Genomic DNA, 24,739 nt, shown 5'->3' with positions numbered 1-24,739 from the left:
TACTGGAATTTGTTATCGTAATTAGCAGGAGCTTACAGCTTCCTTCCACTTGTAAGTTTCCATAATGTGCCAACTCTGATTGTCACTCAAAATACTAAATGTTTCCCAAGTATGGACAGATGCTGATGATAAACAGAGGGTTAAAATTAGCCATTCCAATTTTGTATTTCTAACATACATTTTCTCATCGGGCTCCAGGCCACCTGTCTTATATTTTGATATATTTAGCTTTGATATGCATTTGGGTTATAATAGACATTTAATCCTCAGAATTATTATATTGTATGTCCAGATTTCATTTGGTCTAAACACTACATTTCAATACTCTGTAGGAAGAAAAAGAAGCCTCTGAATCCAGAATTTCCAAACTGAAGCTGCAAAACAAAGCAAAAGTAACATCCTTAACTTCACAATTAGAGGAACTTAAGAAACAACTGTCAGGTGCTGGAACAAAAGAAGGAAAATCTGAGCAAAAGAAAGTGAGTTGTATGGCTGATTCAAATCCAGATGTTACTATTTTCCTCAGACTAGAAGCTTTGGTAACAATGTATTTTAGATAGTGCTACTGGGTACTAAGGGATGTGGTTGCGCTGCAGGTTAAACTGCAGAAGCCTCTGTTCTCCAAGGTCGGAAGACCAGCAGTTGTACGATCGAATCAATGCGATGGAGTGAGTTCCCGTCGCTTGTCCCAGCTCCTGCCAACCTAGCAGTTCAAAAGCATGCAAATGTGAGTAGATAAATAGGTACCACCACGGTGGGAAGGTAACAGCGTTCCCTGTCTAGTTGTGCTGGCCACGTGACCATAGGAACAGTCTATGGACAAAACGCTGGCTCTACAGCTTGGAGACGGGGATGAGCACCGCCCCCTAGAGTCGGACACGACTGGACAATTTGTCAAAGGGAATCTTTATCTTTACCTTACCATATCCTAAGGAGGTGTTCAGTTTAATTGCAGTGGTGGTGGCAGCTCTTGACTGGACAGTGTGCTTCCTAAACTGGGAGCTCCTTTTCTTTGAAGCAGTGAAAGTTTTGTGACAGAACTAGTGAGCATGCCCTGTATTTGAATGTGGTTCTCTGCTCTATGTGCACATCACACTTTGCTACCATAGTCCCAGTCCCTGAGCGCCCTGAAAACCGATGATTCGATGTTGGGAAATCTTCTAGAGGCCAGTTTTCAGGCAGTCTCAGGGCTTCATGAAAGAGGGGCAGGGAAGATAATTTGAAAATATTACGAGTTTATTTTTTGTATGTTTTCTAAATAAGTCCAGTAAGGCAATTTTTTAGAGCTTGCAGGAAGGGGAAGAAAAGAGAAAAGAATAGCAAAGAAAATATTAATCTCTTTATAGTTTTGCATGACCTTTGCAGTATTACTCAAGGACAAACAAGCATTCAGGATTAAATTAGCTTTCAGTTTCTTTCCTTCCTTAAAAATAGTGGCACAGATCATAGTTTTATTGATGAGCACATGGTTTAATTGCAAAAATCTCAGTCCTTGTCATCTGTGGTTAGAAGGCTCATGCAGTGATAGGGAAAAGTACCTTCTTGAACTGAGCTCCCAGGATTGAATAGGTAGCATGGTGTGTAGTTTTGTTTGTTTGTTTTAGGAGTTTTCCTCCCATCTCTGAGATGATATTGTGAGTAAACTACTGGAATAGAATATATTGGTCCAAATGGACAAATACATTGATTTATTTTAAGACAGATGCTTTATCCTAAGTTATTTTTGCTTGGAAACAATTCAAATTTTTCAACTTTTTAAAAGAAATTGTTTGCTCATTCATCCTATTGCATCTGTTAAAACTTTCAAGTGCTGAAAAGACGTCTAAAACAGGCACTGATACTGCTATTTCTGTAGCAGAGGTGGGCAACTTTCATGGTTCTTGGGATCAGATTTTCATTACCTAAGAGCAAGACTAGGCCTGGAAATGCTGAAAACATGGGGGGGGGACCCTGAAAAAGTGATTGGATGTCTACTTCTGGTTTTGATTTGTTGTTGTTATTGTAGGTGTCTGGGCTTACGAGGCTGCAGTCCCTCTAATGCACATCTCCTCCTGGATGCCAACAGAAATAGGAGAATCCATTTCTTCGAACATTTTTAATTTTTTTCCCCATTTCCAAGGGGATCTCAAAAATTATATAGAGTAACTACATACAGTTGTGTTCAAAATTATTCAACCCCCAATGCTGTAAAGGGGTTTAGGGACTATAGTGTACATTTGGAATTGTATTCAGAATGAAATCCTACAAGGACATTTTAAAGAACCAAATGCAACTAAAATAACATCAATTGTTTATGTAATACAGTAGTAAATGTTTCTTTTGTGGTTTCTTCATTGCCACAATTATTCAACCCCTTAAAGACTACCACTCTGAAGAAGAGAGGTTCATTCAGGTGTTTTCGATCAGGTATTGAAAACACCTGTGGATGTCACCGAGCACCAATCAAGCATAATAAGCACCAATTAGGCAGCTTTAAAATGACTGTGATACTCAGCTCCTTCTAGACATTTACTGGTGTGGTTACAAACATGGTGAAGTCAAGAGAATGGTCCAGGAAGACAAGAGAAGAGGTGATTTGTCTTCACAGGAAGGGCAATGGCTATAAGAAGATTGCAAAGAAGTTAAACATACCAAGAGACACCATAGGAAGCATCATTCACAAATTCAAGGCAAAGGGCACTGTTGAAATGCTACCTGGTTGTGGAAGAAAGAAGATGCTGACTTCGACTGCTGTGCGCTACCTAAAGCGTAGAGTGGTGAAAAGTCCCCGTGTGACTGCTGAGGAACTGAAAAAAGATTTGTCAGATGTGGGTATAGAAGTTTCAGCTCAGACAATAAGGCGCACACTGCGTAATGAAGGTCTCCATGCCAGAACCCCCAGGCGCACCCCCTTGCTGTCTCCCAAGAATAAGAAGAGTCGACTGCAGTATGCCAAAAGTCATGTGGGCAAACCACAAAAGTTGTGGGATAGTGTTCTGTGGACTGATGAAACAAAATTAGAACTGTTTGGGCCCATGGATCAACACTATGTTTGGAGGAGGAAGAACAAGGCATATGACGAAAAGAACACCTTGCCTACTGTGAAGCATGGCGGAGGGTCAATAATGCTTTGGGGCTGTTTTGCTTCTGCAGGTACAGGGAAGCTTCAGCGTGTACAAGGTACCATGAATTCTCTTCAGTACCAGGAGATATTGGATGAAAATGTGATGCAGTCCGTCACACATCTGAGGCTTGGGAGACGTTGGACCTTTCAACAGGACAATGATCCCAAGCATACCTCCAAGTCCACTAGAGCATGGTTGCAGAGGAAAGGCTGGAACATTTTGGAGTGGCCATCGCAGTCACCAGACTTAAATCCGATTGAGAACCTCTGGTGGGACTTAAAGAAAGCAGTTGCAGTGCGCAAGCCTAAGAATTTGACTGAACTGGAGGCTTTTGCCCATGAAGAATGGGCGAAGATACCCGTAGATCGCTGCAAGACACTTGTGTCAAGCTGTGCTTCACGTTTAAAAGCTGTTATAACTGTAAAAGGATGTTGTACTAAGTACTAAGATTGAATGTCACTTGGGGGTTGAATAAAAACTAATAATGATGTGAGCACAGAAAAGACATTTGTGGTTATTTCATTATAAACTTAAGGTTATATTTCTCTGACCTACAAGTGCCTCTTTCATGTAAATGTAAGCAAGATGACGAAATGATCAAAATCAATGTCAAAATGGCCAAAACATTCAATTTCAGTGGGGTTTGAATAATTTTGAACACAACTGTATGGCCCGTGGGGGCTGCAGTCTTTCTAATGCAAACAGAACTCTCCCTGGATGCCTCTAGCAAAGGCCACTTCCTTTAACAGTTTTTGAACCCTGAAAAAAAAAATATCTGGGCTGTCCACAGAAATGGCCATGGGTGACCACATGTGTCCCATGTGCCATACTTTGCATGTACTGTCCTATGATATTGTCTAGTTCACCATTTGTTTTATTTGAGGCTAAGCTTACCAAATTGCATTTTTAGGGTTCTAGAGATGGGGACCAGGATAATGCTGCTGCAAATCGTGGGAAAATATTGCTACTTAAAAAGAAAATAGAAGAACTAGAAGCACAGAATGCCCAAAGAAATGAAGAGCTTCAGAAGAAGGTACAGTTTTTGTTGTTGTTTAGTCATTAAGTCGTGTCCAGCTCTTCGTGACCCCATGAAGCAGAGCACGCCAGGCCCTCCTGTCTTCCACTGCCTCCCGGAGTTGGGTCAAATTCATGTTGGTAGCTTCGATGACACTCTCTAGCCATTTACATTCTTGTACAGGTTTTGTAGAAGAGTGTAAATATCCTTGGTTGTTGGAGCTACCTGTTCTTGGGACAAGAATATCTGAAAGATTTTCTCCTCCCATATCTTGCTGCCTGGATTTTAAACTCCCTGGGAAAGGCCTTGCGTGTGTCTCCCATGATCTGAGGCACATTTGGCAGAAAGACAGCCTTCTCAGTAGCTGCACTTCGGCTTTGTGATTCCCTGCCAAGGAAGGCCAGACCAGCTCCATCTCTTTTGCCCTGTAGCAGGGGGCAAACACATTCTTATTTAGGCAGAATTCTGGCTTCCAAACTGATTTGCTGTTTGTTTTTTCTTATTCTACTACTTACTTTTCTTAATGTACTTTTATTGAATGACTGAAATCCTATTGTTATATGTGTTTTTATTTAATGACTGAAATCTTATTGTTTAACATAGTAAGTTCCAGTAGAGAAGGCCCACTGAATCAGTGGGGGTTTGGTGAGTCAACTCCTTTCTAAGTTCTCTTGATTCAAATGGACCTATTCTATCTACAACTTACTACACTAAAGTATGTTATAAATAGAGGAGACCCATTTGAATCAGTGATACATGAGGAGGAATTGAGTCACCAAATCCTCACTGATTAAGTGGACCTTTTCTACTGCAACAGGATTTTAGCCAATGTGTGTTTCATTGGATGTGATTCTTTGATTTACAACTTCTAATGTTTGAATTATCTAGCCTAAATTGGACATTGTGTTCATGCTGCAGTGTGATAGATGGCCAGTGATCTGAGCAGCTTCAGAACAGGGTTTTGTGTGTGTGTGTGGAGAACAAAACTGGAGTGGGGAGGATAATCACTTAATAATTCCACTGATGGAAGCGTTTCTGTCAATAAGCATATGTTGTTGGCTCCTAGACTTCATATTGTTAGTCATCCTAAGCACAATTTTAGTGGAATAGGCGGAATATAAATCAAACAAAATAAATAAATAGCAATATTTTTAAAGATTGAGCAGGTATTTTTTGTGAAGTTTAAGCAGATACTCATAGTGGCCAATAATACATATTATTAGTGAGGAGTTTATTAGAAACGGGGAAGATGTAGTGATTATTCCTGTAGGGTTTTTTCCTGGCCAGATGCATTTATTCTAGAAGATGTAAATGAGAATTTGTTGTTTGTTGCTCAGTTCCTACCTGACTTAATTGAAAAAAAGTTCTGTTCCCCTAAAAGTGTTCATAGAACTGCAGGATCAGTGTGTTAGATATTAAGTTTATCTGAGGCCAGATGTCATTTGTGAATATTCTTAGTGGTTTTATAATATTTAAAATTCCTGCCATGTTGATCATTTGGAAATTCTAGGAAAAAGCAGAATTTATCAAAACCAGTGGAATTCATACAAAAATGTAGACAATTGTAAACTTGGTTTTAGTTAAATTGTCTAGGAAGACATTTCCAGCTTGCTTTCAGTTTTTCCTAGCCAACATTATGAAGTAATATTAATAGTTGATAAGCATGCTACCGTAGTAAGACTCAAATGCCATTTAAAAGAACAGCAATCATTATTTTGAATCAACTACTTCAACTGAGCTATCAGATGAGAATCATTTTGCTATTTAAGCCACTGGAGTTAATTGAATCCTGAAAAGGTGGAATCATGCTTGAATGATGTTGATAAAGTAGTTATATGACAAGTGCAGAGTGTTAAAACTGGTATAGGGAGTAACAATAGCAGGCGATGTTTCTGATGAAATAATGATTTGTTTTTAGATTGCTGAATTGGATGCTGCACATCAGCGGGGAGCAGAAATGGATGCCATGCTAGCTGAGAAGCAAAAAAAACTAGATGAAAAGGAAGCCTACATAATTGGTTTACAGATGGCTTGTGGATCAACTAATGATGCCAAAGACATACTAATACATAACAATGAATTAAAGGTATATGTATCTTCTGATTTTATAAATGCTGTCTTAGCTGATGCCAAAAGAAGTTCACCTGCAAGTGTGTCATCTTCCTCAATATGCAGATGAGCATTCACAAAAGTGAAAACTTTTAATCACTGCTGATATAAAATATAAAGTAATTTGTTCACTATTGCTTTTTCAGTTAACCTGAGAAATACTTAATTGAACAGGTTGTTTGCCTAATACATGAGTGGGCCAAAGTGTGGCATTTTTGTGGTCCTAGACACCACCGTAGTGCAGTGGTCTCCAACCTTTTTGACACTGTGGACTGGTCGGGGGGGACGGCACTGGGCTGTGGACCGCGGATTGGGGGACCCCTGCCCTAGAGGCTCCCAAAGTCAGAAATAAAAATGGAGGAAAAAGGCCACCTTGGCGGCCTTTTCCTCCTGATCAGCCTGATGGGATTCCCCCAAGACTTCCCCACTTCCCCAAGCCAAAGTAGGAGTGTTTGATTTTTTTTTCCTTTGAAAATAGTCAATTTTTGCCATTTTCAGCCACAGTGGGGCCTAGAGGCTTGGATTTGGCCCCCAGGCCCTCAGATCTTGCTTTCCCTGATGCAGTGGGTTCATTCTTCTCTTCTAATTCTCTTTTCTTGTGAACTTCAAAGAGCCAGCTTTCCATAAAGGAAGCTTCATTGCAGAGTATGCAGAGCCTTGTTCAAAACCTTACAAAGAAAATTGAAGATAGTGAAGAAAGATGTAGTCTTCTTCAGGAGGAAATTAAAAATCTGAGAAATCTTCAAAGTAAAGAGAAAGAGCGTTTCCAGGAAAGAGAAGCCATGTACACACAAAATGTAAGTAACATTTGGTTAAAACTGATCAATCCTTCATTGTTTAGAATTTGGCTTGTAATAAGGAAAATAATAAAACTTCTGTATCCATGGGTAAATTAAGTTAGCACAAATAACAACACTGCGATTTTTTAAAGTATGTAAAATGGTAAAATTTTCACATTGTAGTTTGTAATACAAATTTGTAATTGGGCTATTTTGTACCAGAAACACCCATTCAGACATTTGGATGGTTTGTTGCAAAATAATATTGTCTTTATACTGATTTGTGACAGGAAATCCAGGGTGGACTTGTCCTAATCAGTGGGTTTGAATACCAACATTTCTCCATTAGCCTTTTTGATTGTTCAACAGTAAAATGACAGACATTTACCAACAACACTTTTAGATGTAAGGTGGGCATTATGAAAACAGTTTCCTGAGCTTACTTGTTTTTGATCAAAATTAAAATTGATTAAAATTAAAATGAAATTTTCTTTTCTTTCTTTTTTTAAAGATTCTTATGTTTCAGAATATCATACAGGAAAAAGAAAAAGAACTAATGGAACTGGCCCAGAAACATGAACAAGAATTATTTAAGATGGCTGCTAAATCTGATGCTAGTGCTGATCTAGAACAGGTAGGAGGAGTTATACAGTGATCAACTAACAGAGGAATTGGAATGCTGAATTTGATTATTTGTGTCCCTGGTTTAAGCTCCTAGAATGCTAATTTTTGCCATATGGCCAATTTCTTTAGAAATTCCTCAAAATAGTCAGGCATGGTTATTAATAATTTGGGATGTGGTGTCTCCCTTGCAATGCCTTCTGAAATGCCTCTGATACTTGTCCTGGAATCATAAAGTCTTCCTATGCTTTGCTTACTCAAGAGCTTGTTTGGTTTGTTCAGAAAAATCTCTTTGTTTTTCCATCCCTTAGACCTTGAAAACGGCTAGCATTTATGGTTAATATTTCTAAAGCAGATGATTATTTGTGCAAAGCAGATACAGTGTTTATACTGAAATTTTAAAACTGTACATTATGTAAGTATGTAAGGCATAGAGAATGTACAGAATGTAAGGCATTGAGAGGGACAAGGGTGAAGGGGAGCATTATAGCAGGGGTCCCCAACCCCCAGTCCGTGGACCAGTCCCGGTCTGTGGCCTTGCCAGGACTAGGCCATGGAGACAAATCTCCCCCCCCACACACGCAGACGCATGCACGCCCCCTCCCATGCATGCACAGCCCCTCCCCCCACACGGCCCCTCCTATGCACACATGGACGCCCCTACGCGTGCATGGTAAACCGGTCCATGGAGGCAAAAAGGTTGGGGACCCCACTGCATTATAGGACAATGGAAAGTTTCACTTCTAGATAGCTGTTTTTTCTTCAGATTCCTAAAATAACAATCTTTTGTCCTTAACAGTTACTGAAAGCCTTGAAACAGAAGCTACATGAAAAAGAGGAAGTCATGCTAGGAAGAACACAGGTGATAGACATGTTGCAACGAGAACTGGATGCCAAGGACCAGGAGCTCAAAGTAAGGGTCAGGTTACAAAGTCTAGTGACTAAGAGGCATGTTGTTGACATTCTTACACTGCTACAAAATATAGCCTTTTTTTAATAAAAAAAGAATTCCACTTGTAAGTTAAAAGGGTTGCCTGTTTGATTAAATTTGGATATCATACTTTGGTATTATATGTTTTATGTCAAGGTCGGGTGCAGTGCAGCTCACAGGGACACCACAAGCCCATTGTTTTGCCTCCAGACCTCCATCCTCTTCTCAGCCTCCCAAGAAAATGTAGCCAAAATGTGGTCAGTCATGCCCCTGAAAGCTTCCGGAGGATGTGATTTGCCATTTCAGAACACCCACTACAAACAGCTTTAAGCCTTCAGGGGGCATTTTTTCAGTGGTAGGTGTGGGCAGGTGCAGTCCTACGAGGTAGCAAATGTGAGCTTGGTGAAGCCCTCCTAGGTTCTCTGAGATGCAGCTCCACAGTGTCAGGAGCTGCTCAATCCTCTTACATGTATGGCTTATACATACTGATGTCTGTATGATGTGCTGTGTTGAAGTCCCCCAGGGTTCAAAAGATAGATGGATGAAAGGAATAAATAAAAGTACCTTGCTCTTCCCCCCCCCTAATTTTTTAACAACTTGTTAAACAACAGGACCTTGTCTTGATAGATAACTGAGATTGTCTTGGTTCCTGACCATCCCTTTGTTGGAGTTTTATACTGTGGGTGTTTCTGCTGCAGTGCAGAATTTCACTTGCTACCCTGTAGCATGGTGGGGAACTTCTGAAACAGTATGGAAGGTGCTGTTGGAGAATCCAGAGCAAAGCATGTTGTTTAAATACTGCCCCATAGCGCTTAAAATATTGCCTTGGCACTTTACAGTTTAACTGTGCTGGCTACACTTTGCCCCCCGCCCCCAGCTCAGTAAATCGTTTTCTTCACCCACTTTCAGAGTAGAATTTCTAGTTTCAGCTTCTGTTTTGCAGAAGGCATAATTTGGGCCCAAGCTTTTGTGCACAGAGTATGTGCAAAGAAAGTGTTTCCTACATATGAAATCATTTGCATATTTGTTTGTTTAAATTGTTATTGTTTTAATTCAGGAAGCTAATGAACATCTGAACCACCTTCAGTCTGAGAAAGATAATCTCCAGTCAAAGCTGAATGCTGAAAAACATGTAATGCGAGCCCAGTTGAGAGACATGATGGAGAAACATGAGAAGGAAATGAAAGAGGTCAAAGAGAAGTATAATGTTGACATACAGGCGATCCAAGAGAAGCATGAAACTGAACTGCAGGAAAAAGATCAAGCTCTTCATCAGCTTCAGAAACATTTGGACAAATTAAGTTCCATTCCAAGTAATTTGGAGCAGGCTGTTGATATGGATGCTGTAATTAAACTAAAGCTGGAACAGCTAGAAGGTATCATATTAAACTTGAGTAGGTCCTGGAGTTGCTTGCTTTAATACATTGAACCCATGCTTGTCTTGGTAATTCTTCTTTGTGCTCTCTGAATCACACATACGGGTTTTGGCTTCTGCACTGAAACCATCATCAAAAGATTCCAGAGCTTTATGCCAGAGGCCTTTTCCCACTTACCCCCATTGCTACTGCACGTGCCCAACAGCTCCCCAATGATTTCTCCTCAGTTCTCCTTTGTCTGTTCTGTGAACAGCACCTGAGGGGAATTTCAAAGCATTCCCCAGCTCTCAGCAAGTTGTACATTGATGGTTGTTGTGGGTTTTTCGGGCTCTTTGGCCGTGTTCTGACAGTTGTTCTTCCTGACGTTTCACCAGTCTCTGTGGCCGGCCACAGAGACTGGCGAAACGTCAGGAAGAACAACCATCAGAACACGGCCAAAGAGCCTGAAAAACCCATAACAACCATCAGATCCCGGTCGTGAGAGCCTTCGAGAATACAAGTTGTACATTGTTCTTTTTCTTATGTTTCTTTCTTTCTTTGTGGATTCCTTTCCCCTTCATCTTTTTCATTCTGTGATTTATATTCCTTAACAGCCATCTTTGGGGCTATCTTTTGGCACAAGACTTAGCCTAGGGGGTTATCCCTGTGATAAAATGAAATGAGTCCTGGGCTTAGCCTGAGTAGGCTTAATCCATTTTACATAACATGGACAATGAGGGAAGGACAGTGCCTATGTGAGAGGGATGTGATCCAGGGCTCACATCTCTGAATTTCCATGCATCTAATCTCTGTCTCATCTCATATAATCATACTGTGTAAGGAAACCATTACTAAATGTCACGTCTCATTTGGATATGCCTTTAAAATGTCTGTCTTGTGCTGACATTATTGATACATAAGCAATCCAGGCTAAAGATACAAAATATTTCATAGTACAATGTTTACTGTAATTTTGAGTAATGATAGAGATCTCTGTTTGCTGAAGCTGAAGTAAAACTGAAAGCAGAAGAGGCCAGCAAATCTGAAGCAAGATTCCTTAAGACGAAAGCTTGGTCCAAATCCAGAATAAAGCAGCTTGAAGATGAGCTTAAAAATGTATGTAAAACCTTTAAACAAAACTTGACTCTGTATGCCTAATTCTATGACACAATTCAAAAGAATAAAATGTGATACAGTGCTGACCTAAAATTTAAGATAATGAAAAAATATTCTGTTTTATAGTTACAATTTACTTTATTGAAATATACTGTAGCTCAATAATTGATGAATAGACAACTATTATTAGTGACAGGTAATTTTGCTAAAGCCATTGCCACTGAATAATGATAAAAATGTGACAAATGTTTTCAGATTAATCTTGAGATTCAATTTAAATTCTTTTCTCTGCCTATATATAGAAATAAATGAACAACAATGTTTTGTTTTATAGATTACATCGAAGAATAATAATGTAACTGCCTTACACAACCAGATTTCAGAATTAGAACAGGAAAAGGAAGACCTACAGTCAAGGTTGCAGACATTTTCTGAACTCAAAACTCAAAATGGTAAGTAATGAAAATATTTTTAATTTACTTTGGATAAATATAATATCTAAAGAGAATAATGCAAAAGAGTATTTGTAATTTTATTGTAAACAAATGAGTGGAGAAGGATTGCAGGACTGGGATTTTCACTCACCACCATGTGGTACAAGAGACGAGAGCCGTGAGGTTCTCACTGGAGTGCCGTCTCTCACTAAAACATCTAGAGGAATGCAGACTACTCCGCCACCTACCCCCCTAGGATGATGCACCAGGGCATAGACACCCCAGGAGCTGGAAACAGGTCTGCAAGGGTTAACCATCTCTACTCAGATAGAGTCAGATTTGGTGGGGAAGGACAAAAAAGGGTGGTCTGTGGTAGAGGCAGGAGCAGGGGATATAAATACAAGCCGGGACAATATACCAGGGGGTTGGGAGTTGATCTGGATTGAAGATCCGTGGACAGGACAAAGGGAAAAAGTAAAAGTACCACAGGAAGAAGCTGATTACCGGCATCACCATGGATTACCCCAGTGCCCATCTTACTGGGGAGAATCCGAGGCAAGAGAGTGGAGGCGTCACCTGAGAGAGGAAAAGGAAGCAGTGGCGAGAGAAGCAGAGGAACGCTGGGCATGGAGAGTCGAGGAAATGCGGAGGATGAGATGGTCCCAGGACCATAGGTACCTTTGAGGGAGAGGGATCCCCATTATGGTGATATGACCCTTCCGTTATTGATGATAGAAGTCATGGAAGGTGAAGTCCCAGGGACAGAACTAGTGTTGCCAGCACCTTGGGAGCCTAAATCGCTAAACCCATTCGAAACTGAAATGTGGACACCCTTGTGAAACCCGTTGTTCTTGCAAGAGAAGTTACAGCATAATCCTGTTAAAGAAGTTATACAGGTACCTGAGTTAGTAAACAAAGACACTGAGTTTGGTTTAAAAATGACTCCTGGTTTATTTGAAAGAAATGTGGATAATAATACCGAACCCTCACACTCCACCCCATACTTTGTTCATCCAATGAGCTTATTCAGACAAGGGGGAAGTGAAACCAACATGGAGGATATACCAGGGATCTCCTGCCAACTTTTCTCAGACTGAAGAAGCTACTTGGATGAGTAGCGAAATGTTTCAACCTAATAAGAATGAAGTTGAGTTGCCATGACTCAAGTTCCAGATAACCTCACCTGGATGACAGAATCTTCACAGACAGTTTTATTGTAAATGTTTTCTTTTAATGTTTTATATGGTTTAAACATTTTCAGCAGTATGTTTTGTAATATTTTGTAAGCCACCCAGAGGAGTGGCATGCTCACTAAATGGGCTGGGTATTAATGTAAACAAAACAAACAAACAAACATTTACTTTATCATTTAAGAAGTAATTATAAGGTAGCCTTACCAGTATGTTCTGAAAGAAGAAGTATGGGACTTCATTTTAAACCATTATCCATGCTTTATCCATGTATATGGAGTGAGTAATGAAATTCTTCATTGGTATCATTGTAAATGTGGATGGGAGCAGGGTGAGATATTGAATTTCTGCTTATTCCAATGTGATTTGTCTGAGTTTCCTTGTTGCTTTCCACCTCACATGGGAAACTGCACTGATCGTGATCTGCCTGCATTACACTTTGCGAAAAACTAAATTACTTATGGTCCCCAGCAGCTATGGATGCTGGTACACATGCTCATGGTAGAGTTCATAAATGCTGGAAAGTCTCTTTTACCATCCATCATAATACCTCCCTGATGCTCCAGCAAATTAAGGAAAGTGGGCTTTGTGATGGCACTTAACATATTCAGGGCACAATTTATCTTCTAAGTGATTGTTAAGTTTAAGTGCATTCCAGTGGTGGCTCTTTGTGAGGGATGAGGACTTACAAAGAGAGGACTTTTGCCATAGTCACAAGCCACCCTTGGTGTATCCCCTCTTACTCAGCAAAATGAAATTGAAAAAATCCTTATAGAATATTTGGAAGTATGTCATTTTGGAAGGAAGCTGGTAAGTCCAAAAATAGTGCTGTGCACCAATAGGGAAACAAACAAACAAACAAACAAACAAACAAACAAACAAACAAACAAACAAACAAACAAACAAATAAATAAATAAATAAAAAGACTACAGTTGCAATCTAGTTCATCACTATTTTTAAAGAAAACAATATTAAGATATGTAGCAGTCCCGTTGCCATGACTGAACTTCCAGATAACCTCATTTGGATGATTGAGAATCTTCACAGACAGTGAAGGAGACCAAGCAAGACCAAACACACAGATACAGCTGAGTTTTAAAACATTGCAGTATTCAGAAACTAACTTATGATAAAAGATGCTGGTTACTCAGAAGAAAGCCAACAATGCCCAGCTTTGCATATATAGATATTCTTTGGAGGGTGGGAGTGTCAAAGGAGACAACCAGGGTCTCTACTGAGATTTATTTTAATACAGATGTGTGTATTTAGGTATACTTTCCCATGCTGGATAGTTTAGTTTGTTGGACCATGGTCCTTACACTGACTGTTTCTGTGATCACTGTTTGAACTTTTGATTTTCTCACATAATATTTATTGACAAAATGTTTATGCCATCAGTGAATGGGGATAATTATCTTTACAGAAGAATTGCTGGCTAAGCTGGAAGTTTATGAAGAACAGCAGCGAAAATTGCAAGCAGATCTTGAGCAAGTTACAAAGAGGGCAGCCTCACAGGTTTGTTTCTTTAGGAGTTAAATACATTTAAATGATTTTAAAATTTGCTGTGCTGAAAGTCTAAGGTATTGTTAGTAATTACGCAACCTGTGTAGTCCCAAGATTTTTTCATGTAGGGCTCTCTCTCTCTCTCTCTCTCTCTCTCTCTCTCTTGTCACTATGCCTGTGCTATGCAGCATCTGAATCTGATAAAAAACCATTTTAAAATAAAAATGAGATTTCAACTCATGCCTATTAGTATGTCCTGAGGAAGAATCAGAGCAATAGAGTCTTTTATCTTTTGAAAGATGAAAGCAAGCCAGGCTTGCTTGTAAGGCTGGTTCATGCTAGAATGGCCAATTTAAGAGAAGGAGCTATCCTATTGTGACATGACAAAGTGTAAGTGACTCATAAGCCAGAAGTTGGCACAGATGCATCTCTACTGACTTCTTTGTGCTCCTGCCTCCAGCTGCACTTGGGTACAAAAAAGTCACCACCAAAGGTTTGGAAGTCCAGCTTTATAATTCAAGTGCGCAGATTCACTTTCCTCCTTGCTTTGGATATTCACTTGAATCACATTTGTTGATCCAGTGAGTGTGTGAAAAAATTTTTGATTCCGTTGGATTCAGCACTTGGGGACAGGACTTGGGCTTCTAGGTATAATTCTGACAATCACACGTGAAAAACTAATATTGCAGAGCTGGAAATGATTCAGAGAGGAGCAACAAATATGATCGGGGGCTGGAGAACCTGCCCTGAGCAAAGGTTACGATATTTGAGTTCACTAATAAAAAGTGTAAAGGATGTCATAAGAGAAGTGTATAAATAATTGATAGGTTGTAATGATTGGTTTCAAAATGGAATTTAATAAATATATTGGGGATACAGCTTTTATTATTTATTTATTTATTTATTTATTTATTTATTTATTTATTTATTTATTTATTTATTTATTTATTTATTTGATTTATATCTCGCCCATCTGGTATATTTATACCACTCTGAGCGGCTGTGACTGCCATGCTGGCTATTAATTACTTTAGAATTAGAGACGATGTGCCGATACCCCCTTCTGCAGTTCCGCGTTCACAACTGAGATGATGCCAATATCAGCAGCAAATCACCACTGATTAAAGACAAATCATAGCTAATTAAAAACAGTTTAGAGATGCCTATGACTTGTACACAATGGAACAAAGTCACATGCCCCTTGAAATTGCCAAAGGAAGCCTTTGATTGGTGTCAGTTTCCTGCTGATGCTGACATCACTCTTGTGTACACAGAGCTGCACAACAGAGTTTTAGCCACAATGTCTCTGAATACTAGCTGCTGGTGAAGATGAATAGGTAGTGGGTGCTCTTGTGTTCTTCCACTGCTTGTGGGATTCCTATACAAATCTGGATAGCTATTGTGGGAATAAAATGCTGAACTAGATAAGCCTTTGGTCTGATGCAACACTGCTATTCTAGTGTTGTTAAACAGAGTTGCTTATTGCCAGGGAATTCATATTATAACCTTTACTGAAGTGTGGTTATGGAATGCCTATGTCACAACTTCATTTGTGCAGCCTAGCGAATCAGGCAGTATGGATGAACTCCAGAGTCGGCTATTGGAATGGCAAGAAATTGTAACTGAATCTGAGGAAGCACACAGTCAAATCAGAGAGGAAAAATCTGCAATGGCTCTAAGGATGGCACAGATTGAAGAGGAGAGAGAAGGTAAGTTAATCTGTCTGAGGTGACATTTGGTAATTTTATTAAATTGGAAGAACATTGATAGTTTCATACAGTTTTAAAGCTTGAATTTACTATTGCAGTCAGATAAGAGTCAGGTGGGTAGATGTTTTTACTAATATCTGGCTACTGGTTTCATCTAGTTTGTTGTGCAACCCCATCCTAAGAATTCCCACCACTGCAAGTAAGATAGCATTGGAAACATTGTGGCATCAAAAAGAAACAGTAGTTACCTAAATTTTAAAGAAATTTAATATACTGTAGCTGGATCTAAATATAAAAATTCTCGCAACCCCTTCCTGCAACAGCTAGGCTCTGAAGAAGTCCATTTTATGGTGCTGTAACAGAGGTCAGGAGTTTGATTCCGCACTGTGTTTCCTGTGAGTAGAGCCAGCCTGTGTAGACTTGGGCAAGCTGCACAGCCACAGAGCATCCCCAGAAGGGAATAGTAAACCACTTCTGAGTGTTCTCTACCTAGAAAACTCTGGAAAGTGTTGGCATAAGTTGAAAATAACTTGACAGGATGACACTACTACTACTACTACGGTGACTACTGCTACGATTATTATTATTATTATTATTATTATTATTATTATTATTATTATTATTATTATTATTATTATTATTATTATTATTATTATTATTATTATTACAGGGGTACTGCTGTCTATTCATGTGATTGGATTATAGGACATTAGGAGCTTATCAAGGAGGTGTATTTTTTTATTTCAGCAGTTCTGTGTGGCTCTTTAATCTTTGGGGCCCCTATTTCAATTTAAATTTAATAACTTAAACATTTTTGATTAGGATAGCTATTTAGCATTCTGTTAACTATTTTCTGCCTGCAGATGAGTTACTAGGGAAACAGGGCCCATGAATGTGAGCTTGCGGGAATGCAGCCTTGTCTGCACATATTTATTGAACCTGAAATGATAACCTGAAGAATTGCAGCAGTGGTAATAGAAGAGAGGATTGCCCAGCAAAAACCACATTTGCTCTGGGGCTCTGCATTAAATGCCTCTCTTAAGCAGATGTATGTATATATACACATATGAAACTTAAAATAAACAAACCAAAGTAACACTTAAGCAATTGATATCTTCGTAACTTTTACATTTATCTCCTAAATCTTAGTACAGTGGTGCCTCGCTTAACGATTTTAATTGGTTCCAAAAAAAACATCGCTATGTGAAAACATTGTTAAGCGAAACACCATTTCCCATAGAGATGCATTGAAATCCAGATAATCCGTTCCAGTTGGAACGGATTACCATCCTTAAGCGAAAATCCCCATAGGAAAAAACGTTAAGCGAAACCCATTGAAATGCATTGAAGCCTATTTCAATGGGGGAAAAAAATTCACGAAAAATTCAAAAAGACTCAGAACAAAGCCAAATTAAGTTAATGAAGGTTTTATTAGGTGCACTAACGATTCCAAGCATTTTAAACATTTTTTAAACATTTTAGAATATTTTAAAAATAGCAAAAACGGGGCTGTAAAAAAAAAGTTAAGCGAAACAAGGGGACCTAAAACCAAAAACGTTAAGCGAAGCATGGTCCCAAAATCGTTAAGCAAAAATCGCCCATAAGGAAAATCGTTAAGTGAAGCACAAGATCACTCCGAAAAAGCCATCGTTAAGTGAATTTTTCGTTGTACGAAGCAATCGTTAAGCGAGGCACCACTGTATTTAAGGTGGCTCCTCATGAGCAGACTAGGCAGGAATTATTTTTGTCATCTTTAGGGATGCTGCAAGGCTAGAATCTTACAAAAACAAACTGCTGTTGTTTTTCTGAATTCCTTTCCTTGGTTGTTAGCAAAATCCTGTTAGTTGTGTTTTCTTTTCACGACCATTGAATAAATCCTAAAGCCCTGAGTGGGTACTATTTCCATTTTTAGTGAGTGAGAACTGCATACCATAGGTATGTAAGCAGTATACGCTAATCCCAATTCATTGATTTCATGGCGAGTCTTCATATTGTGCATATATTGTACATCAGCCTATTGTAGTTCCTAAGAGAGTCTAGGGTTGAAACATCCTGTTACATTATGCCTGTATGCATTAGTATGGTCAAATGTTGATCTTGTATGTCTACTCAATATTTAATTTTGCATTTTCCCTTGGGTTAAGCATGACCTTTCTGTTTTGTTTTTCCCCCCTTTGCGGTTATACCTGGTGAGCACTTGACGCCCTTCCCCCTCCACTCCTAACCTCCACTGCGATTTGGTCAGCCACTGAGAACATAGTTTCCCATCAGTTTTGTGCATGCAGGATTCTGCAGCCACAACAGCCTATATGTACTATTGCTGATTTTCTTCTGTATTATTTTGTGGGAAATCTTCAATAGTGCATTATAACTGCTAATTGTGGTGCTATGTTTTTTTCCGTTTTCCTTTTCTTTTTCTTAGCACAAGTAACAAATGCTGTTTTTAAACTTGGATTTCTTCCCCTGTGCAACACCTCTTTCTTCATTTATGTTAACAGAATCATCTTCATCCTTTTTTCAAAAAAATTGTCACTGGCTCCATATTTACTTGATAGACATACCTTCAGAATTAAACATTATTTCTGTGGGCTTGCTATAGATGCTCTCTTTTGGGAGCAGATGTTTGAATAAATCCAAAACAAGATATTCAGAAGAAGAACATTTAGACCATAAATGCAGCAGTCATTGTACTGACAACTAAATAAATAAATCTTACCTTTTATGAGAACAAGTCAAGTTAGTATGAAGACATAGCCCTCTAGTGAATATGGAATGGGCTTTCGTACATCGAAGTGCACATGTTGCTGGGTCTCATGGTGAGATTACCCCATTACAGGGAACAAAATAATGAATGCTAAGTACTTTTAAGACCCCACTTTTTCCAGTGGAATAATTTTAATAAATGCTTTGAGAAATTGGGGTTCAGAGACTTGAGAAAGAGTGATTGATGGCCAGCGCATCCCTGCCACTTTCCTCTTTGTTAAGGACTGTTGATTTCCAAAGCTGCATGAAAAGCAACAGTGAGAGAAAGGACAGATTCATTTGTAAAATTAATTGAATTGTCTTTTTAAACTACTTTCAGTTCTCTTTAAAACAAGTTTTTTCTGTAACCTAACTGAGCTGTCAGGGTAATAAACCTTTACTAATGGCTGGAGTCCTGTTGCACAACTTCACAGAGTGTAAATGGTGATGACTAGGGATGGGATTTTCATAATTCCAGGACTCCCGGCCCCAGAAACCACTTAAAATATCCTACACAGACTTCTAGGACTGGGAGAGGAGAAAGCAAAAGGCAACAGACAAGTCTTCCTACTGCAATTATTTGCTTCGCTCCCTGTCCTTTGGCTGGGAAGTAGAAGGGAACACCCTTTTAGATGCACTGCTTGCTGGGAATCATCTCACTGCTCCATGGCAAGGTTAGTCTTGCTGCCCATTAGATCTTTTAGAGGAAAACTCTAAATAAACTACCCTTCCATGGAACAGTGAGGTGACTCCCAGCAAGCAGTGTGACTAAGGAGAATATTCCTTTTTGCTTCCCAGCCAAAACACTACAAACTACAAAGTCTTCTCCTTTGTCCTCTCCCTGTTCCAGAAGTCTGCCTAGGGGATTCTAGGTGACTTCAGGGGCGAGGAGCTCTGGAATTATGAACATCTCATCTCCAGCAATGTTTGACTTTATATTCCAAGACTCCCTAATAGATTCATTTGCTCCGAGGAATCCTCTGGAAGCTTCAAGATAGTGGTGGCAAGCCTTTACTATTGAAAAATTCTTGCTGGATAGGTGGCAGCAGGGTGATATTCCAATATTAAAGTCTTTTCCCTGTCCTGAGGCTTCCAAAGGCTTTCCCAGGGCAAAAGGGATCCCTAGGAAGCCTTGAAACTTAGGATGGGAATAGAACATTTTCAGTCAGATTGTAATGAAAAAAATAATATTGCTGGGTGATGGCATCATCACAGTTTGCTTGGTAGAGTTCTGCCAACTGGGTTTTGGCCAGTAAAACTTTATAAACATTTTGTTTTTGCAGGATCATGCCCCATGTTTGTAACAGAACACATAGTCATACAATGACATGCTTATTCTATTCATTATAGTGCTAGGTTTGAACTAGCTGCAATGATCCAGTAGTAGGACTGATTTGGTTTCAGCAGGACTGACTAACAGGACTGATTTAGTTTATTTGAAATGACAAGCTTTTACTACTATTGTTTGGAAGATGAAAGGATTCATCAGTGATTTGGGATTTCATTATTTTTCATACACACTAGAGCTTAGCTAGTCAGGTGCAATTGTAAACTGCTTTTAGCAATTTCTAATGAGATTATTTCATTTGTATTGAACTTGCGGGCAGTTTGTGTTAAAATTGCAGGTACTGAAAAATTTAATGACTATCAGTAGATAATTCAAATTGATACTGTTATATTGGATCTTTCACAAAGTACCCCATACCCCAAAAGAGTATATGTAGCAGGAAAGCACAGCTAATCCAGGCCTCTAAATGAGGCACAGCCAAAGCAAATATCACTGCATTTGTCACATTCAGACCACCATCCCAGGATTGGACTTAAAAAAGAATCTTTGAAGTTTCTCAATTCCTAGCAAAAACAGGAAAAGTTTACTCAGTGTGGCCCCTTATCCTGAGTCCAGTATGAGGTTTAGACTTGGACATACTAGTTTTACCTTATTGATTTAGGTGTCAGTATTTGTTTCAATAACGTTTGTTGAAGGTAAACAGTTGTAGTTGGGTTACTTTTTTTAAAGCAGTAAGCAGAGTATGGAGCCAGCTTTGCCTTTATTTCTTCATGCTGACTTTTGTCTGCTTTATGAATCATCTTCCAAATATACATGCTTTGTTGATCACACAAAACAGATGGGAATGTCCTTAAAATAAAGAAATAATAATTATCTCTTGCAATGAATTGTTTTTTTTTAAACTGCTGTCTTTTGAAATTATTGTGTGCTATTGACAAATAAGCCCATATAATTTAACTCTTCCAATTATGGCTTGATACCTATTTGCATTGTGTAATACAGGCTTGTGACTTCCTCATGTTACCTGTAACAAGAATTCTTTTTATTATCAAAAATCTAAGCAAGGCTTCCTGAGGTTTTGTAAAAATATATGCATAGCTGAATAAATTATCATACACATCAGCTGTGTTTGATTTTGGTCAAATTAATTTAGGTTTAATTTGATTGTGCAAGTGGCTGTCCTCTTTGTCAGTATCTATATACAAACTTTTCCTTATTTAGGAGAATACATCTGCAAGATACCCTCTATGGCAGTGGTCCCCAACCTTGGGCCTCCAGATGTTCTTGGACTTCAACTCCCAGAAATCCTGGCCAGCAGAGGTGGTGGTGAAGGCTTCTGGGAGTTGTAGTCCAAGAACATCTGGAGGCCCAAGGTTGGGGACCACTGCTCTATGGCTTCTTTTAAAAGAACCCTTTGCAAATTGTTTCCATCTGTCCTTAGAGGGAGAAATCCCAATGCGAATGATGGTATGGAGTGCATCTATAACATATTCCTGACAGTTCTTCATAAATCTCTCTGTCTGTATCACTGACCCCTTTTGAATGTGTACAACATGTTTGTCTCATGTGTGATTGCTTTCCTGTGGCACAAAACTGATTGAGGATGACTGGTTCTTTCCTGGCTGCTCTGATCCAGCCATAGTCTCAGGGCAGCAGGAGCTGGAGGAGGAACTGGCTACAGGTCAAGGGATTGGCAGGATGGAGCCAGAGAGAAGGAAGAGCACCCAGTCCAGCAGGAAGCTCCAGGTAATTTAGTGGCATTGAAAATCTGAATGTTGATTGGCGTTAATCATAAGTAGCTGTTAAACTGCTGTTGCACTCTAGGTTTATATGGTGTCTTAACATGTGGACTGGAACAATGAAGATAGATATGGTGTTTTTTTTATCAGTACTGTTGCTGTATTGTCTTCATTAATCTAAGGAAAGTTAGAGGAATAGGGTGTTGTTATTCTAAATGTTACAATGTATATTTTACAGGCTTTTAATATCAGATTTCCCTCCCCTGTATTTAGGAAGATTATGGCTTCGATGGAAAACAGTGCTTTGAAGAGATGAATGCCACTTTGGACAGCAGTGATTCAACTGAAGGAGAAAATATGGGAGGTTGGTGGCCAGAGTACAGTTCTCCTAGTACAGGTGTGGCACAACTAGACAGTTTATTAAGGCATGCACCAACGTCTGTTGTGTCTTATTTTTGTTTTCCAAATTCAACTAACAAACCATGTTGTGTTGTGTTTGTATCTGTTGAATTTTCTTTTTTCACTCGCCTTTTTGTTTCGTTCTGAAGCATGTGCGTGCTGAATGAACTGTCTAGTTTTGGTTCAAAACTAGAACTCAGTCGTGGTTTAACACTTTGGATTCTTAATTCTGAATAAAGATTATTGTCATTCGTGGTAAGTTTTGGTTTGTTTGTTTTAAGTTCTAATCTTGTTTCTGTGGAAGTTCCTCTACAGCCCACCATTGTTTTCCAGTTATGTTTCATAGAATTAGGATAATGTTTTCCAATTATTTCTGGTTCAGTTAACTTTATGTATTCATACAGAGGCAATTGTAATTCAAATGCAGTTATTTTATGAAACTGTACATTTTCAGTTGCCTAGCACTCATGGGAAATTTGGAAGTGTTTAGAAATTTGTTACAGCTTAAATTATATTGAGAAATGCATGTTTTACAGAATATAGTTGCACAATATAATGTTGAAAATACAAATATTGATATGAATAAATGATCTGCTGCTCTTGGAATGAGATATAGGATAGGAAACAAAGCAAAATTTTAAACTTACCCACATAAGCAAATAGTTTTTGGAACTTAATTCTGTGCACTAAGATGTACTCACCACCCTCAGATTCTTTGACAAGGGGGAAAGGAAAGAAGCAGAGAAGAAAGAATATATTTTAACTTCATTCTATTAGGGAGATTTTATTTACTTTATCAGTATGATATAACTTCAGACAGTGGGGACATCTTATCCATGGGACTGTTACGTTATTTCCATCCTTAAATTTATTTTTTAGTGTAATAGAGCAATTTGAGAAACTATCATTTATTTAGTTAGTTAGTGAGTTAGTTGTTTTATTTATATGTCACCATGTTCCTAGAACTGAGACTCAAGTGACTTACTTGCCAATTTAAAAGTATTAAAAACCTTAAAACAGGAATAAATTCATTATATTAACATTAAAGGTTTTTACTTGCTTCCTGATGTATTCATTTACTCAGTGTATGTCCTGCTTTTACTCCCAAAGCTAAGGCAAAAGGCAGCTCACACTAAGACTGAATAAAAGTAGAAGTAAAAGACAAAACAAGCTTAAATTAAAGAAGATCTCAGTTTAACACATCAGTAAGAAAATTAAGAAAATACAAATATAGACTGTATCTGCTAGTTGAAGGATAGTTGGAAAGTGAGGGGGCCAACTTAGCTTACCTAGGTAGGTTGTTTTAGAGCCATTACCCTACATTTTATTCAAGGAAGTTTGGGAGAATATTCAGAGTCTCCCTTTACTTTCATTTTATTCTGTGAAAGCTCTGTGAGGTACAGTAGGCTGGGAAATCTCAGACGCATACCAACCAAAGCTTTCTTTGCTTCTAAAATAATATTTACACTTAGTGAGTATAGTTTACATGGTTCATCTGCTATGGTAAGAGTTCTTACCAGAATTATCTTCCTTTCTGGACTTTTAACAGCCGGCAAACACTCTGAAAGACAGCTGCAGTAGTTGAGAGCAGTTAGTACCCTAAAAGAGGCATTTGGATGGAATCTTTATTGCAATTTCATATCTGTAATATTGGAGTGGGCAACTTGGGCAGCATGGCCCCTGATATAGAATGATGGTAGTTGTAATTTACTGGTATCTGGAGGGTCTCTATGTGTTTCTCACTCCTGCTGCAACAGATTATTTTTCTTCTTCAACAGTGTACTTGGACATTAATATCATCTTAGAAAGGAAAATCTTCAAATTTGAGTCACAGAGATTAATTTTATGAGATTTTTAAAATTAGTTCTTAACATAAGTTTAATGAACATTTCATAAAATTATCATAGTACAATTTTAAATCAAACAATTAATTGCATTAATTGATTAAAAATTTAGCCAGTTGAGTGGCCAGTTTATTTTTTTTTAATGCTTTCAATACAGGAATGTGTTTAAAAAAATAAGAATAGCAGTTGCCAACTTAGAGGCATCCCTTCTCTTTTTGTTTGAGACATCTGGTGCAAAACATGTGGCAGTTCGTATGATAAATGGTTTTTCATAATTGTTCATTTGCAAATGTAATAGTTTACTTAGAGGTTATACGATTAAATGACTAAGATTTCTTTACTGAGGTGAGAGTTCTAACAGAAATTGTTTTGAAATAAAATAGGTTTACGGACTGTAGTAGAAGAGTTAGAATTGGAAAGAAACCAACTGCAAGAACAAATTCTTTTCCTGGAGGAACGTTGTCGAGACTTGGAAGATAGATTTCAACTGCAAGGCAGAATGGAAGCTCTACAGGTACATGTCAAAGACCTTCCTTCCTCGCCCTGTCTCACTGGGATTCTTCTCCTCATTGGAGTTCTTCAGTTTTCTATCCGTCTGTCTCTGATTCTGAAGTGCAGAAAAGTGAAGTGTGGGTAGGAGGCTGGTTTCATTCCCTTTCCTACTTAGTCATTTTAATGGTCCTCTCTCCACTGCACTTTATATGCAAATCAGGCAGACAGGAATAACGAACATGGGAATACCATTTGATATCTAATTTGGCCCTCAAGTTCTTTTTTAAATTTAAATTTTTTATTTTCCTTATAAAGGTAGGGTAAGGTAAGGGGCAGCTGGGATAGGGGTACCCTCGGAGGGGATGGAT

At 38.6% G+C, this 24,739-nt stretch overlaps 1 protein-coding gene across 4 annotated transcripts in view; it reads left to right on the top strand.

Moving 5' to 3' along the window:
* Nucleotides 1–24,739, top strand: part of LOC110073534 (uncharacterized) — a 77,306-nt gene that overhangs the window by 10,383 nt on the left and 42,184 nt on the right. For 3 of the 4 annotated variants that reach the window (XM_020782839.3, XM_072985934.2, XM_072985933.2), the window contains exons 4-17: nt 333–479; nt 4,015–4,137; nt 6,038–6,205; nt 6,840–7,025; nt 7,519–7,641; nt 8,428–8,541; nt 9,617–9,935; nt 10,921–11,030; nt 11,365–11,482; nt 14,079–14,170; nt 15,717–15,867; nt 21,534–21,643; nt 21,910–22,033; nt 24,263–24,393. In XM_020782839.3, the coding sequence (XP_020638498.3) occupies nt 333–479; nt 4,015–4,137; nt 6,038–6,205; nt 6,840–7,025; nt 7,519–7,641; nt 8,428–8,541; nt 9,617–9,935; nt 10,921–11,030; nt 11,365–11,482; nt 14,079–14,170; nt 15,717–15,867; nt 21,534–21,643; nt 21,910–22,033; nt 24,263–24,393 (2,016 nt within the window). The remainder of the gene's footprint in view (nt 1–332; nt 480–4,014; nt 4,138–6,037; nt 6,206–6,839; nt 7,026–7,518; nt 7,642–8,427; nt 8,542–9,616; nt 9,936–10,920; nt 11,031–11,364; nt 11,483–14,078; nt 14,171–15,716; nt 15,868–21,533; nt 21,644–21,909; nt 22,034–24,262; nt 24,394–24,739) is intronic. The other variant, XM_020782840.3, reaches the window with a different exon arrangement.

Source organism: Pogona vitticeps, chromosome 1 (assembly GCF_051106095.1).
Source record: "Pogona vitticeps strain Pit_001003342236 chromosome 1, PviZW2.1, whole genome shotgun sequence".
In the NCBI taxonomy this organism is placed as follows: Eukaryota; Metazoa; Chordata; class Lepidosauria; order Squamata; family Agamidae; genus Pogona; species Pogona vitticeps.
The sequence above is the reverse complement of the archived record's forward strand: the minus strand, read 5'-3'. Positions and strand labels throughout refer to the sequence as shown.